Below are 18,072 nucleotides of genomic sequence, written 5' to 3'. Positions count from 1 at the left end.
TGTTATGTCGTTGTTCTCCTCTTATATTTAATGTGTTTCGCTCGGTTTTAGTTTGTTACCCCGATTTTGTTTTTTGTCCCTGGATTTATGAGTTTTGAACAGCGGTATACTACTGTTGCCTTTATTTAACATAACTTTCAAGTAGAAGAAGAAACAATAAATCGGCTGAACTTCATTGAAGGGACCAAAAAAGATATTTAAAAGCATTTATTTTGATGCTTTACTCATATCTATATATATATAGAAGGGGGGATAATTTCTATTGTGTATTTTTCAAATGTCTTCATAGCACTTTATGTTTTCTTTGATGTTCCTTGATAATCTGAAGACTTGTACATGATCATTCAATGTTAGGTCTCGGTTCAAATGCTTACCAATTTTTTGATAAAGAGATACACGAAAGAGACGAGATCTGGAACTTAGTGCACATCAACAAATGAAATAAACATAATTTTTAAACATTTTATTTTATTTTGACATTCTTAGTCATCACAATAAATATATTTTAATTTCATCTACATATATCATAAATAAATATAAATATCACAGTTTGCTTGTTGGCAGTCAGACCTGTAAAAGTTAAGTTACAAAAAATGAATGATATGAAATATTTCCTTCAATGTTCTGAAATTGTTTCAATCTTCCAATTTTGAAGCAGATAATATAAGACATATTAACCTCTGTATTCTCCAATTAGTGATAATTTCAACAAAAGTTACTTCTGGAATGCTACCAGTACTCATTAAAATTGATATTTTACAAATAAATAAAAAAATAAAGACAACTGCTAACAAATCATTCCATATTAAAAAAGTCTACTTTCACAATTTCCTAGCTCACAGTTGTAGTTGACAATATACACATACAACTTGACAATTCACATTACAGCAGAATCAAACACAAAACTCTTGATCATTCTCAAAACTGTTTCCTTAAAGTATTTAAATTTGGTTCTTAAGGTGTTCATTCTACTGCTTACATATATGTCTCATTTGGTGAACAGAAGAAATGAAAACTCTAACTGTACCATTTGAGGAGAAAACTTTCTTAAATGTTTATATTTTCAAAACTAAAAAATTACTGTAGTTACTTCTACATTGTTAACACTTATTAAATAAGAGAGTGGATATTACATTAAAAAAATACAAAAGCAGCCAGTTTAAAAAAAAAAAAATTTGAATTACAGCTTTACATTAAAATATACTCAACTGAATACAATGACTAATTTTAATAAAACACAATGTGACATTTGGAACTTTACTTCTATTAAAACCTGACAAGAGTTTAATTTAGAAAAGGCATATCTATTTAAAATATATGTCAAGTTCTTTTAACTTCATCATTTGTTTTAGGCACTTGTAAAAGTAAGAGATCTAGTAAGTTTCTATAACAACAGAGAACTATTAGCAAAAATCTAAACAACCTACAATTAATTTGATACTATACATCTGAGAAACTATAAATATGCCCCCTTTAACTATAAGTAGCATTAATTTTAAATGTCTCCTCATTCTTGTCATCCTCATCATTAATAAACACCATCACCTCAGATGCTCCAGTTTTCATCACTGGTGCAAAGCGTAATCCTATTGTATGTTCTGCTCCACCTTCAACTTCAATTCGTGTTTCTTTAAACTGTAACAATTCTGGCTCATTTGTGAGTAGAATAAATGTCTTTTTGTGGGGGTAGGGGTTGGTATAAGTTATTCTCTTGCTACTCCCCTTTCCTCCTCCCACGGGTAACGACAGATCAAACACACGTGAAATCATAGGAGATCTACAGGTAACACAAATCAACCAGTTTCTGATCAATTGGTGGTATTCAATATCTACGACATTCAGATGGAAGATTTTAATGCCCTCGTTCAATGGACGGACTGCTACACTGAGTTCATGGACGGCACCGGCAGCTAACATAAATTGTTCATTTGGATACAGCTGCATTTCTTGATCATTAGATGAGAAACATCTAACAAGACGAGATGACTGTGTTCCCCTGAAATAGAAAAATATATATAGTATTAAAACGTTTTAGGTCACACAATAGTATAAGGCATGAGTTGACCTGTATATAAAAGTGACTAAATTTTTTATTCTCTGGGTGTATCATGAATATTTATAACAGAGTAATTTTATTCAATGTGCATCACTTCTTATGATTTTATAAGCTTTGCACAAATAATATAAGCATCAGTAACATCAGAAGACCTCTAGTTGAAAAGTTAACACTAGATTAAATTTGGTTTAAATCTGATAAATTCTGACAAATCATCCTTTAGGGCATTATATAAGTAGGAAGATGTTGTATGAGTGTCAATGAGACAGCTATCCATTAGATACCAAATGATGTAGATGTAATCAAATTTTAATTCTTTTGAGCACCATGCATTGAGTATTTGAATATGTTGCATTTCACTAATTCAATATCATATCAAATGACTGAAACAAACAGGACAATATTTGAATGCAAATTTATTGTGAATCTTTACCATGTGACACAAGACAATCACATAAAAAATACCAGATATGGTTCAGTCAATACTTTCAATGTGAAATACGTTCTCAGGTTTAATTCTTTTTTTAATTCTTTAAAGGATACAACTTTTTTCATCATTTTTCTATTCTTTAAAAGTTACATTTGAAAAAAAATCCTTTTTCTAGTTCATTGTAGTTTCAAATCTGTGAATCTTCATACTTCAAGCTTTAACCCCTAAGGTAACATAACACATGGCTTTTATATCTTGAGAAGAACAACATTTTCAATATTTGTTGCTAACTAACCTGAGTAGTAATGAGAATCTTGAAGTTTGTCCCTCCACACAAGAGACATCAACTCTCTGTAGAGAATGGGCGTAGACTTGCCAAACCTGAATAGGCTTAGACATAAAGGCATCAGTGAAAATGGCTATATAAAACCTCTTAATCTGTGGAGAAGCACCCATTGCTACCTGTAAAATATTGTATGAGAATTTCATGAATGAGACAGTTCAACATCTTTTTTATCTGAAATTCTAATCCTTTTTATTAAAAAAAACCACCACTGGTATAAAGTAAAATAACATAAGTACCAATCTCTGAAGAAAATTCAAAACGCAGAGTCAGTCATCCAATGGCAAAATCAAAAGCTTAAACACATCAAACTAATGGATAATAACTGTCCTTTTCCTAACTTGACACAGACATTTTCTAATGTAGAAAATGGTGGGTTGAACCTGCTTTTATACCTAGCTAATCCTCTCACTTTTATGACAACCACATAAATTTCCATTATACTGACCACGATGTGGTAATAAAAACAAACAGATACAACCATAAAAAGGCATACAAATAATGATATGAAATATAGTGTACCTTTAGATATACATCAAGTGGCTCTCCTGGTTGTGTAGCTTTACATTCTGTTATAATATTAGGATCACTACAACGTACAAACAGCTGATTCAGTCCTCGACCTCCTACAGGCACACCTGAAATAAATATATCATAAGAATGTAGTCTCTGATAAAAGAAATATAGGTAAGGAGGAGGGTTTGTCGCCAGCAAACATGTTTAACCCTGCAACATTCTGTATGTGTCTGTCCAAATTCAGGAGCCTGTGATTCAATAGATATTGTTGTTTGTTGCTGTATATCATATTTGTTTTTGTTTTTTCTTTCTACATAAATCAGGCCGTTAGTTTTTTCATTTCAGTTATTTGACATTTGTCAGGGCCTTTTGTAGCTGTGCGGTATAGGTTTGCTAATTGTAGACAACTAGAAGGTTACTTACAATTGCTTACTGCTATGTTATTTGAACTTTGGTGGAGAGTTGTCTCCTTGGAAATCATACCACATCGTCTTATTATAATATTGGCTTTGTTGTTATAATCGAGATACGTTATCTGGACCACATGAAAACACAAAACTACTTATCTAATTATCACTATAATCTTACCAGGTAAGGAGTCCATAGGTATTCTAATGGACCTCTTTAAGAATGTTTGTTCTGGACTATGGAATCTAAAGGTCTGGTCTATAACATGAGGTATAGGTTGGACCTTTAATGACATGATAGATACAGACTTGCCATCTTCTCCATTAAAATGGACCTACAAAATACAAGTAATAGGTAATCAAATTTTAATAATGCAGGCCTTTCGAAAACAAATATATTACTTCAGAAGGTTTGAAAATAAATAAAGTCTCAAATTAAACTCATATTCTTAAAATTAGTAATCAAGAAATAAAACTGAGTACTGTGAAATTAAACCCATCTTTGAAAAGTAATTGCTGTGGTTGTTTTAATATTATATCTTAATATTTTTGGCTGGTTTGGTAATTTGTAGTTGATTGCAGATTATTGAAAGTCTCAATTTAAACTGTTTACAGGACTATATGCCCCTGCCACTAAAATAATTAGTGGTGGAGGCATACAAATATTGAAAATGTGATAAATTAGTTTGTAACGCTCGTTGTGTACATAGCTAGGTCAAAATGAAAGCATATGATAATAACACTCTTGATTGATATATTGTATTTAAAGTGTGTCTTAATGAGTTTATTTCAGACCATGTACATCTGAAAAATTTAGAAATGTAATTTGTTTATAAAAGAAATGTCTTTGAAATGGTCAAATACATTTATGGAAAAAAGATAAGAAAGCATTTTTTTCATAACAATATTGATTGATTGATTGATAACAATATATTTAAATAAATACCCTAATCAGACTTTCTTTCAAAGTATCCTCTGATTTTTCAATCTTCTTTTCACTTTTTTTGAATGGATCAACTGGTCCCTGAATAAAATAATAGAAATTAGAAGTCAAACATACATGCAACATATATTTATACTTTTATACTAAAGAAAGCTCAAATTGGAACATATAAAGAGCAAAGATGGAAAATATAAGACATAAAATGAATAAACAGCTGTCCCATGAGTGCATTCAAAGAATAAAGTTCAATAACTTCTCAATGTCATATCATCAGAAAATCATGACAAACCAAAAGGAGGTTATCTGAATAGATATAAACCAGTCACCAAAGTTTCATGACAACTGCTCAAAGCACTTTAAAGATATTGTCAGAAAAAAACAGTATACCAGAATATTTCCAGTAAATGGAAGTATGATAAACGGGTGTACAAAAAAAAGTTAAATTACAATTCATTTTATGAAAATACAATTATATGATTGTTGAAATAAACTCTACACACATTACTTCAAGGAGAAACCACTGGAAGATAGACAACTCTTGCGTTTGAATAAATTATAAAATAAAAAAAGGCTTTTACAGAGCTATTGCAGTCAACCTTCAAACATACATGGCACCTAAGGAAGCCACTTTGTATATTGGGTACCAATCTATAGAGGTAATTTGAGAATTTCTTTTACCTTTTCACGAAACAAAACACCCATCCAAAATGAAGATTACAAAGTGCCTTCTCTTGGTACCACATGTTTTTAAGGGACTGTCCTTATCCTTAACTTCCCTTCATACTTAAGCCCCTATCTTGGTTCATAACCATCACCCTAATATACATACCTGGGGGTGAACAGTATGGTCAGCCTTAAATGACAGATATTTAAATGGTATATACACTGTCTCCTTGGGCCTAAGGAAGATCTCTGCAAACTGAGATTTACTTTGTTTGGTAAACATGCCTTCCTCTAATGGTGACTGTAAACCATTCAATTGTTTGAAGTATCTCCATTCCCTAGCATCTGTGATTACACTGTAAACAGATAGGAAGTTTTTACTGTCATATAGCACTGCATCTAACATTTATTCATTATCCAATTTATCGTATATACAATAATCATTTGAGTCCTGTAGTGAGAACAGATTCAAAACAATTTACAGGTGGTACACAACTTTGTATTGAATTGGATACCCGAGTAAACCTTGATACATTGTTCAAAATCTTTTCAAACTTACGTAGACTTTTTAAATATTTGGCTCCAGTTGATGAAATTTATACCATAAATGTATGCATACAAATTTAACAGATACATGCATCATGTTGAAGTATGCATTGACATCTAGATAATTGTATGTGTTATTGGGCTAGTGTCTCGTAAACTTTTTTCGACATCTTCGTTTATTTACATTATTAAATTTCATTAAATCAACAGAATGTACAAATATAAAAATAATATATACTTACTGTAAATATTTATCATCAAACTCCACAGTAAATGTTTGTTGTACATTATAAGGATTCTTAAGAACAAACTCAAAGAATTCTGTACTACCAAATGCTGGGTTGATCACATGATCTGTAGTAATAGCCTGACTGAGCATGTTCAAGATTCCATCCTTCTTACTTTGATTACGGTAAATCTCAAGTGTCTTAAAATCTCTCATTCTTTCTTGCTTCTCAGTTTTATAATTCTGGGAATGTTAAAAAATATGTTTTATTACAAAGCAAAACAATTTTTTTCACCATGTTCAGGAAAAAAATATTTGTGTAAAATAGACTTTTTTTAATAGGTTACCAATTTTGCATGTTGTCATATCACATCACTGTTCTAAGATGAGGGGAGGGTTGAGCTTTTACAAATATGTTTAACTCCATCACATTCTCTAAGTGCCTACCCAAGTTAGGAACCTGTAATTTAGTGGTTGTAGTTGGTTGCTGATTTTCATTTATTGCTAACAAATTACAGAAAGGTCTTATTAGACATTTCTGAGAAAAATGTGACAATAACTTAATGGTTCAGATGGACAGAAGGAAACAGAGCAGTGGACAGAGATAAAGTAGCTTATCGTCCTTCCCACCATCTATATCACCCTGATCAGTTGCTCCATGATACTAGTATCATAACTTTGAGATTAAAGCAGGCATGGACAGAAAAAAACAGGACAGTTGACAGAGATAAAGCAGTATACCACCCTCTTCAGTAGCCAAGGGGTATAATAAAATGCCATAAATATCAAGTAAGATTTCATTTCGGTCAATCTGCCCAATGTGAAGGAGAAATTAGCACTCAAACTTTACACATAATGATATTTCAAAATTATAACAACATAATTAAATCTTTTACCATAATAGTATTAAACTTATTATCTATTCCTTCCTTCTGTCTGACAGCCTCCATACGTGATAACTTCCTCAGTTTCTCTGAGTCTCCCTCACGGTTATTGTCCCTCTCAGTTATAACTTGGTCCTGATGAGAGTGAAGCAGGGCAGCTACTTCTCTGTTACTTTCTGTGATGTGATGGGCTCGAGCTACCTTCTTCTTTGGAGTAATACCTTAACAGGAAAAGATAAAACTTTCTAAACATATGTTGTTATTAGAAAATTTGTGCAGAGTAACAAAGTATTCTATCAATTAGTTGTATAGCTAAAAGTTTGATTCCTCTTATCACCTTTTGACCCTTTCCCGACGTTAAAAATACACCTGTGGTTTCATAACATATTTTCTATAATTACACCTTATCTTAGAATGCTGGATTTTGATTGGTTGATAGCCAGTGTATTTTTCACCAATTTACTTTTATCTAAGGAATATTGTTCATTCTTTTAATTGCGCCCAAGTATATGGAAATGGATATGCCTTTTTTACCCTCTCTGCCGTGGTTTTTGCCAAAAAATACTCTATCAGACTCAACGCTTGTAACATCATGATCATCAATGCGTTTATACGTTAACATTTGGTGTAATTAAACAGATATATCATGTTAAGGAGGGGTATTTACAAAAAAATACCAGTCTTGAGAATGAATTTCCGTCTGCTTTTGGATCAGGAAATTTACCATTCTCTCGACTGGTATTTTTTGCAAATGTTTACCAGTATAATCAGTATTTAGATTGTATTTACCTGTATAATTACTAGTGTATTTACCTGTATAATTAGTATTTAGACTGCCACCAGGATAGGCAATGTTACCTGCTGTATTTGAAATGACTTTGGCAGACTTAGTGGACACTGTAAATAATATATAGAGAGAGACTAGCTACAAGATTATAGAGAACTATACTACATTTAGATATTACATTCTGCCATAGATTATCTGTATTTTAACACAGCCTTTCTCTTGGACAATATATGACTAGACTTTGTTACATTTAAGAAAGATGGTATTATTAAAGTAGAGATAGACGCAAGTAAAACTAAATAGGTCATGAATTACAGATCATTCAAGATATGGTTCAACAAACTGATTCAAAACTGAATTGCTTGTCAAATGATTGAAAGTTTGGGTTAGTCAAAATGATATTTTAAATATTAACTATTAATTGAAAATAGAATTAGGTAATACTTTTGCAACAATAATGAATATACTCAGAGGGGGGGTTCCGGGGGTTGGAACCCCCCCCCTTTTTATTGGCCGATCAATGCATTTGAATGGGGACATGAAGTTTTAACCCCCCCCCCCCCCCTTTGTCCTGGGTTAGGAACCCCCCTTTTTTAAAATGGCTGGATCCGCCCTTGTATACTATTTCATTCAATAGTAATTGTGCAAATCTAAACTTCACTTTTCTTTTTATTTTTTTACACAGTGGTGCAGTAAGTTGTCAAAACAGTTTTATTTTTAATTTTACTCCAATTTTGGTTGGATTTTGGTTTTATGTGATATATTTTTATAAGATTTTGACCAAAATAAGCAAACTGTAACTTATAATGGTTTACATTTTACAACTTGTGACTTGGATGGAGAGTTGTCTCAATGGCACTCATTCCACAACTTCTTATACCTGTATCATGGCAAAATAAAGTTTTGCATTTTAAACAAAAATCTTTTTATGGGTCATATACCAACAACTCAATTAATCAGGGTGTGGGTCATGAATGAATTAAGTGACATTTTTTAACAAAATAATGCATTTAAAAATGCTATGTGTTGAAAAAATATATATACATTGTACATTTATTGTGACGATTTTGAGTCTTAACGGAATTCATTACATAAATATAATCGGTCATCATTTGAAAAGAAAGCTGAATATCCCAAAAGCTGAGCTGACATTTTGCCTGGGTTGAGATATGTTTCTAAAATATTTGTTTTTCTTCCAGTAAACTGAAAAGTCTACTACAAGGCTTTGAATATGGGTCAAAATTTGCATGAAGAAAATGAGACAAGTATACTTTGGGGAGAGGATGTTTCATATTATGGGATATGATTAAGGTTAAAATGTTGTATAAATTGGGGAACAAAATATTTTGAGGATCAGGTATGGGATGGGATTGGCAGATTCTTCTTTATAACATACTGAGACAACTTTAGTTTAGAAACAGATGTAAAATAGAGTGAGATAAAGATAATTATATATGGTTTAAACTAAAAGATAGAGAAAAAATTTTAATATATTAATCTACACAACACTAGACTAATGGATGTAAAAATAAAATTATAAATGTAGTAATATAGAGCCTCACCCTGCTGTGTTTTTGTTAACATGCCATCTATAAATGAAATTTAGGATTTAACATTATAGGAACAATATCATGATTCTTTTGGACTGAATGTTTGAATGTTGTACCAATTAACTTCCATTTTCAAATCTAATTTATATTATTTCCATTTCTTAAATCTTTATCACAGTTTATTAAAAAAGTCAATACAACATGTGTCTTTTATAAATAGTTGGTGGAAAACTTGGTTAGTTTACAGCCTCATTTGATGTATAAATAACAGAAGTTGATCTGGGAAAGTTAATGCAAGACAACAAGACAACATCAAAAATTTACCTTCAATGGTTCAATCATAATAAAATAAATACCAACCCATTAAGTTGACTTTAGGATCAGAATAATGTCCAACATTAGCCATCCTAAAATGTAGCTTTCCTTTCATCATGGACTGGATCCCTAATGGCTGAGCACCTTGACTCTGGGTACCAGCTATAAGATTGGGGTCATCATATTCCATCATTACTACATCCAGTTCAAAGGTCGACTGAACAGCTTCATGCCCACTTCTACATAAATACTGAAATATGAATTAAAACTTTAATCAATAGATATCAGGTAAGGACATGGAAAAATAATTCATGGTTTCCCCTAACCCAACCGGGTCACTCTTTCACCGCCGGTTCTTTTTTTTTTTGCAGAGACAACGAAAAGTGTTGGAAATATTTGCAAGATTAAAAGTCCGCTGTAGAAACAAAACATATAGATATAAAATTATGCATGGTGACAAAAAAAAAAACAAGAATGTGTCCCCAGTACACGAATGCCCCACTCGCACTATCATTTTCCATGTTCAGTGGACCGTGACATTGGGGTAAAAACTCTAATTTGGCATTAAAATTAAAAAGATCATATCATAGGGAACATGTGTACCAAGTTTGAAGTCGATTGGACTTCAATTTCATCAAAAACTACCTTGACCAAAAACTTTAACCTGAAGAGGGACAGACGGACGGACGAACGGACGCACAGACCAGAAAACATAATGCCCCCCTACTATCGTAGGTGGGGCATAAAAAAGCCTGCCTGCCGGGTCTTTTAAAATTTCCCATGTTAGGGGAAACCAACAATTAATTGTCCATGGCCTAATACATGCAACCTCTTATAATAACCTAAATGTCACAACTTTATTCTCTAGCATTTTTTTTTACTGTACATCATGAACATGCAGAATTAAAGTATCTTTTTTCCATAGCATGATAGTGTGAGATATTTAACTGAGTTCTGATCCCATAATTTCAATAAACAAAACAGAATAAGTTCTAATGTGGGAACACTGAGCCATTCATTTAAGTAAAGCTTACTTACTCTGAGAAACAATGAAAGAGGAAATTAATCATGAGGATCATTGAAGCAGAAACACCCCTTATGAGGGAAGTCTGACAATTAATGGAAATAGTTGAATGCACTGTCAGAAGTAGGATTTGTAAGTTCTTGTCTGAAAATCTCTATTATGAGTATAACTTCCATGACAGACACAGAAGCAGATCCATCCATATAAAGGAATGCCCAAGTCAAGAAATCGTTAAAGTTACCTACCATGACAGTTAGTGCAGCAGAACCACCCCTAATGAATGAATCCCTTAAGTACAGAAATAATTAAAGTTACCTACCATGAGAGGCACTGAAGCAGAGCCAATCCTCATTAGAGAGTCTCCGTCCCATACATCTATATGTAACCTCTGTCTGTATAGATGAGACAAAAGTAAACTGACTTCTCCTATCTTCATCGACATTGGATCCATATAATATTTAACCTAAAATATCAAATAGATATAGGAAGATGTGGTATGAGTGCCAATGAGACAACTCTCCATCCAAATAATTTATAAAAGTAAACCATTAAAGGTCAATGTCCTGCCTTCAACACGAAGCCTTGGCTAACACCAAACAACAAGCTATAAAGGGCTCCAAAATTAATAGTGCAAATGCACATATAACTACATGTCAGGTTTTTAATAATATCATATCACTAAAAGATCTATTTTCATTTTTATCCTATCCATCGATTATGCTTGAAAAAGTAATTAATCAGACTACTTTCTCTAAACTTTGTAGCACATAAATCATTCCATTTCTTTAATTTTACGGTCCAAATAAACCCTGTATATCTTTGAAAGTTAATGTTCGATGTTTTTACTCATTTCTTTATTCAGAGCAAATAAGAGCTTAAAATACTATATCTATCGGTTTAGTTTAGCAATTTCTTCTTTCTATTAATTTAGATCACCTTGTAGATAAATCTTTGCTGCATTCATAACTGTGGTTACATGGACTTAAAAAACTCATTTTAAAGGACATTGAGCTTTTGATGTATGTTAAATGTTGTGGTAAAAAGTCTATTGATAATATACCATTATATAAATACACATAAATATGTTTTTGTATAGACACTTTTATGCTGTTAACCATATGCTGACCTGCAGGTTTAAAAAAAAAAATAGATGTGTACCTCTAATCCAGGAGGTCCATTACTAAGAGCTCCATCCTTCTCTAACCTCTGCAGTATAAACGGCATGGACAATGGATCTGAAGACAGGTCATTCTGGGGTTTGGCCAACAACAGTCTGTAACAAAAACATACACACTGTCATTTTTTGGTCTCAGTTAAAATACACTACATGTGCACATTTTGAAATAAATATAAAATCCAGCTCTGATAAGATATTTTTTGAACGTGCTAGAAAGTAAATCAATCTTCTACCTCCATGCTTGTCTATGGTGTATATAAATCTCTCTATGGTATTTAAAGCAGCTTTTTCTTATAAACGCTTTATATTTAACTGAAAGCAAAAGTTCAGAAAAAATTTAACATTTAGACCAGTTAGCAATTTTATCTTTCTGTATTGACTTTTGGACACAAATAAAACACATTTAAGATATTTTTTATATACGGTATAGCGGGTTATTTTCACGGGGTGTAATTTTTCAATTATTTTTGTGGATAGAACAAAATCGCCAATATTAATTCTGCCAATTTAAAAGTACACATTCAAAGGTACTGATAAAAGTTTTGAATCCGCCAAAACAGTAACCGCCAAAATATTTCGTATACCTTTTTCAATGAAAATTGTGAAATTTTACACCCGCGAAAATAACCCGTTATACGGTACTTACATACATGTTAATATATATATACTATTTACCTTTCTATAGTTAATTGTGGAAATTCTATTATTACCTGTTGACAGCTGTAAAACTTAAGAGACATATCTTACTAACCTTTCTGTGGTAACTTGCGGACACCTGTAGAATTGGAAAGTAAAGAACACTGTCCCTGCATGTTTATTCTTCTCTTGGATGTCACTACCATATCTACAATAAAATTGCATATATTTGTATCTGTCTGTACCAAACATTTCTTAAATTATATAACATTTTATAATACATAAAAAGTTGAATTTAGTACATGTAGTAAAATCGTCCCATACAATAATGGAAAAAATATCACATATTAACAAACAAAGAAATTTAAGACAACCAACTACATTTTATCATTGTTGAGAGTGCTAAGAAGTGTTAATGATTTATAGTTTAACATTTACTTTCAGAGAGCTAAGTAACCTCCCATGTGTTTAATCTGTTTGTACACAGATAAAACTTATGTGAAAATCCCTGCTTCATACTTACTTGGAGAAGGCTAAGAACTGGAAGATAATTTCATTACACTGTAATGTATCTTGTTCCTCTTTGATTAAATCTATCTGTACTGGTACATTAGGATCTATAACTTCTGGTGGCTCCTTATTACGATCCAGAATGGGATGGAAACCAGCTGAGTAAAGCCTGGCATAGGCTGCTCTAGACAGTCCTTGGGCTCTAAAATAAATAAATACATATATGATAAAAAATATCTAAACTATTTATCAAAAAAATTGTTACACCTCAAGCTAAAATCAAGCAGACTTTGAGCTTTCTACTAAAAAAATAACAATAGCCAAGCCTTTAATTTAGCATTGAAAATTAAATAGAAAAAAACCTTAATTAAATGCTTTTTTTTAATAATCTACCAATAATTTTTTCTGAGATGTGAATAATTAATTTCGCTAATAAAAACAGAGAATTGTAGCAATTTATTGTTTCGATCCCTAGTTTTCATGATGCATTCATATCGGGGAAGATTCTCCAACTTTTACATATTTCTTAAGATTTATTTTCCTGTAAATTTTTCTACTTTGGCACAAGAGTTCTGACAAAATATGATACTGAAAATAACTTGATTTCTAATATTACCTGTCTGGCTGTGGAAGAGGCATCATTATAGGAGTATGCGTAGGACGGAAAACCTGCTCACTTATTTCTGGATGAGGGGGTGGTATTGATGGCTGAAATATATTAAATCATATTACTGATGATATTAAATATCTATCAAAAATTATAAACATAGTATAATATTTGATTTTGACCTTTGAAATCTAACTATAAGAATTATAATGCATTTGTCTCTATGTCATAATGAATAGTTTCTAAAATAACAGACATTGCATCTATGGTTGAAAATGAAATCTACTAATTTTATACTGGTAATAATCAAACAGTACTATCATTGACATGACCTGACCCTAAAACAGGTTGACCACTCACAAACATGTTTAACCCCGCCTTATTCTTCATGTGCCTGTCCCAAGTCTGGAGCCTGCAGTTAATTGGTTATCTTTGGTTCATGTCTGTCATATTTATTTTTTGTAAATTGTTTTGTTGTAAGTTAGGCCATCGCTGGTTTTCTAAATTGAATTGTTTCATACATTTATATATTTTTTGGAGCTATTTATTGCAGACTATTCATATTCAGTATGGGTTTTTCTCATTGTTGAAGGCTGCATTATTTTGTTGCCCATAATTGATTGCATCCATGTCATTTGAACTTCGACTTTTTGGTCTCATACCACATTTCTTTATTTTTATATTGTAATGGATTCATTATTAATCGTTGGATATCAATTTTCTTGGTTTTTGTGGGAAGGGGTGAACTATGAATTTAGATTTTTCAACGAACTACAGATTTTCCATTAGGTTGTATGCACCAAGAAACACATATCCACAAAATGGCATTTTTTTCTGCAATCCATCAAAGTTGGTAACAACGAAAATAAATGAATCCACAGTATATGACTTCCAAAAATATGATTCAATACCTGTCTGTGACTAATATCATAGGCTGGACCTTGATTCAATACCTGTCTGTGACTAATATCATAGGCTGGACCTTGATTCAATACCTGTCTGTGACTAATATCATAGGCTGGACCTTGATTCAATACCTGTCTGTGACTAATATCATAGGCTGGACCTTGATTCAAAACCTGTCTGTGACTAATATCATAGGCTGGACCTTGATTCAATACCTGTCTGTGACTAATATCATAGGCTGGACCTTGATTCAATACCTGTCTGTGACTAATATCATAGGCTGGACCTTGATTCAATACCTGTCTGTGACTAATATCATAGGCTGGACCTTGATTCAATACCTGTCTGTGACTAATATAGGCTGGACCTTGATTCAATACCTGTCTGTATCATAGGCTGGACCTTGATTCAATACCTGTCTGTGACTAATATCATAGGCTGGACCTTGATTCAATACCTGTCTGTATCATAGGCTGGAACTTGATTCAATACCTGTCTGTGACTAATATCATAGGCTGGACCTTGATTCAATACCTGTCTGTGACTAATATCATGGGCTGGACCTTGATTCAATACCTGTCTGTATCATAGGCTGGACCTTGATTCAATACCTGTCTGTGACTAATATCATAGGCTGGACTTTGATTCAATACCTGTCTGTGACTAATATCATAGGCTGGACCTTGATTCAATACCTATCTGTGACTAATATCATAGGCTGGACCTTGATTCAATACCTGTCTGTGACTTATATCATAGGCTGGACCTTGATTCAATACCTGTCTGTGACTAATATCATAGGCTGGACCTTGATTCAATACCTGTCTGTGACTAATATCATAGGCTGGACCTTGATTCAATACCTGTTTGTGACTAATATCATAGGCTGGACATTGATTCAATACCTGTCTGTGACTAATATCATAGGCTGGACCTTGATTCAATACCTGTCTGTGACTAATATCACAGACTGTACCTTGATTCAATACCTGTCTGTGACTAATATCATAGGCTGGACCAAAAATATGATTCAATACCTGTCTGTGACTAATATCATAGGCTGGACCTTGATTCAATACCTGTCTGACTAATATCATAGGCTGGACCTTGATTCAATACCTGTCTGTGACTAATATCATAGGCTTGACCAAAAATATGATTCAATACCTGTCTGTGACTAATATCATAGGCTGGACCAAAAATATAATTCAATACCTGTCTGTGACTAACATCATAGGCTGGACCTTGTATCAAAAATGATTCAATACCTGTCTGTGACTAATATCATAGGCTGGACCTTGCATCATTGGCATATATGTATTAGGTGCCATTCCATACATGGGTGGCATCTGTGGCATCTGTTGTGGATAACCTTGAGGGTAGAATGTCTGTGGCATCTGCATTTGTGGCATCTGCATTTGTGGCACCTGAAGGGAGTGAGGTCCAGCAAATGATCTGTAAGTAAATAAGTAATCCCAAATAGTCTTTATCTCTTTATATGCTGTTTATCATTTAAAACTATATAAAAGGCATAATTTCTACTAGTTGACCAAAGCATTTTTGTAATTAGAACAGCTTTTAAAAATTATATCAGTAACTTATTCAAATCGTGTTATCAACTTTAATAATAAAAAGATATAATATTCCCATTCTTTTATAAATCACTTTGGATAAAATATGAATCCATTGTGAAGTGTAACTCATTTGTTAGAACCCAGTATAAAAATTCTTGACTTGTCTTAGTGGGATGCTTCCTATCTTGCATTTATCTATAAACTGTGTGAAGATACACTTAAATGTAGTTCAAAAACTGTTTTGGTAGGAAATTTGACATAGTTTCTACAAATTTTCTAGCTGTAACTAAACTTTTACTATACAACCTTGCTATATTAGGATCTTTTCAAACTTGTTTGACCTTTAGAATATTAAAAATTAGATGTCTTTGTTTTCAGAATGTAAGAAGTTATTTGACCTATAGAATGTTTGAACTTATTTGTTTTTCTGCATGTAAAAGAGTCCATGCATTGTAAAGATGGCTATGCCTGCCTCTTTCTTGAGTTGTACATGATGTGCTCTAAAGATAGTAAACAGATTGATCAAATGAGATATGATTTGACTTATTTATAAGTGATATTTACCAGGTCAATGACAGATATGGATGCTTGCATGAAATTTATCAAAATAAATATGGGAAAAATGAAATGAATTGTGAAAATAAATGATAAAAAGTTCCTGCCATTATTTTAACACTAAATGAATCAATGTGTAAACATTTTGAAGTAATTATACTCAAATTATGAAATTGCAAACTAAATACAAGAAATTAAGATAAGTTACTTCGGAAATGCAAATATTTTATAATGGAATTAATATAAAACAATGACGAATGACTTCCACCATCAAACTACCATATCAATGAACAATGTGTATGAATGGCATACATGATGTATGGTGTACATTCAGTGTGTAATTTCTACACATAATGTACACATATACATGGTGTGGTTTGGTGTGTTATTATTGCTAGATCAATCTGATATCATCAATGGTTTCAATATTAGGTTTTTCATGGTTTTAACTTTTTACATCATAGTTTGTAGTTATAAATAACCAACCAATCAATGATAATTAGCTTCAAATGAAGAATCAAAATTTGTGTGAGACATTGTTGAATATTTTCTTATTTTTATCAATTCAATTCAAAATTCTTAATTTGACCATTTTTAAACATGAATGACCCTTGAAACCATTGTGAAAAGGACAGACACATGTAAAATGGCAATAAATAATAAATGGTAAAGCAGAAAGCATGATTGGTGAGGGATGTGTGAACAACAAACAAAAGTCTTCTCACCTTTCCAAGGCAACACATGTGTATGTACATGTACAAACTTTACAAATGCAAAGCAATCATGTGATGACTCGGCTGTGCACAAACCGTGAGGCACAAAATTCAATTCCCGTGTTAAAAGGATGAGTGATAATATGTATGTGTAAAGCCAGCATGTGAAATGATGTGTTTTTACATAATGGATATGAGATTGTCAAAAAAATGATCGATGGTCAACACAAATGAAGTTTTGTCAGAATTATCTATTGAGAATAGAAAAAAAATATGATTACTTCCCCTTGATAACCACATTACTTCCCCCTTTTACACAAGTTATTTAGTTTTGTCATCAACATTAATTGATTACTTTTCTTTGAACATAAATAAATGAATGTTTTTATTTCTACAACTTTTTTCTACCAAAAGCTGAAAAATAAACTTTTTCCACACAATTGTTAAATTATTGTTGGAACTGGGACTTATTCTAAATAATTCTGACATAGGTTTAAAAAAAAACAGTTGTTGAGCCACATCAGACAACTCTGTTACATGCTTGTGTAAGAACTTGTTTGTGAGGAGGGAGGTAATCTTACTCTCCGAGATGTGATCCTTTTGTTGTATCACTGGACCAACTTGTATGTCTACCCCCACTGTAAACAATTCACAAGATTTTACAAAATAAATAAAATGATCTCTCAATTTTTAAATATAATGCT

The 18,072-nt window shown here is 32.2% G+C and overlaps 1 protein-coding gene across 7 annotated transcripts in view; it reads right to left on the bottom strand.

Annotated features, from left to right (window-relative positions):
• Positions 1 to 448: 448 nt before the first annotated feature.
• LOC143056263 (nephrocystin-4-like) overlaps positions 449 to 18,072 on the bottom strand; it is a 56,303-nt gene continuing 38,679 nt past the window's right edge. For 3 of the 7 annotated variants that reach the window (XM_076229352.1, XM_076229351.1, XM_076229353.1), the window contains 18 exons: positions 17,950 to 18,006; positions 15,795 to 15,981; positions 13,630 to 13,721; positions 13,027 to 13,215; positions 12,619 to 12,711; positions 11,849 to 11,963; positions 11,010 to 11,153; positions 9,712 to 9,916; positions 9,364 to 9,390; positions 7,828 to 7,911; positions 7,027 to 7,235; positions 6,147 to 6,373; positions 5,525 to 5,714; positions 4,699 to 4,776; positions 3,934 to 4,087; positions 3,352 to 3,467; positions 2,782 to 2,948; positions 449 to 1,996 (listed from right to left, as the gene is read on the bottom strand). In XM_076229352.1, the coding sequence (XP_076085467.1) occupies positions 1,474 to 1,996; positions 2,782 to 2,948; positions 3,352 to 3,467; positions 3,934 to 4,087; positions 4,699 to 4,776; positions 5,525 to 5,714; positions 6,147 to 6,373; positions 7,027 to 7,235; positions 7,828 to 7,911; positions 9,364 to 9,390; positions 9,712 to 9,916; positions 11,010 to 11,153; positions 11,849 to 11,963; positions 12,619 to 12,711; positions 13,027 to 13,215; positions 13,630 to 13,721; positions 15,795 to 15,981; positions 17,950 to 18,006 (2,857 nt within the window). In that variant the 3' untranslated portion in view covers positions 449 to 1,473. The remainder of the gene's footprint in view (positions 1,997 to 2,781; positions 2,949 to 3,351; positions 3,468 to 3,933; positions 4,088 to 4,698; positions 4,777 to 5,524; positions 5,715 to 6,146; positions 6,374 to 7,026; positions 7,236 to 7,827; positions 7,912 to 9,363; positions 9,391 to 9,711; positions 9,917 to 11,009; positions 11,154 to 11,848; positions 11,964 to 12,618; positions 12,712 to 13,026; positions 13,216 to 13,629; positions 13,722 to 15,794; positions 15,982 to 17,949; positions 18,007 to 18,072) is intronic. The other 4 variants (XM_076229355.1, XM_076229356.1, XM_076229357.1 and 1 more) reach the window with 3 other exon arrangements.

Source organism: Mytilus galloprovincialis, chromosome 13 (assembly GCF_965363235.1).
Source record: "Mytilus galloprovincialis chromosome 13, xbMytGall1.hap1.1, whole genome shotgun sequence".
Lineage (NCBI taxonomy): Eukaryota > Metazoa > Mollusca > Bivalvia > Mytilida > Mytilidae > Mytilus > Mytilus galloprovincialis.
This window is presented reverse-complemented; position numbering and strand designations above follow the sequence as displayed.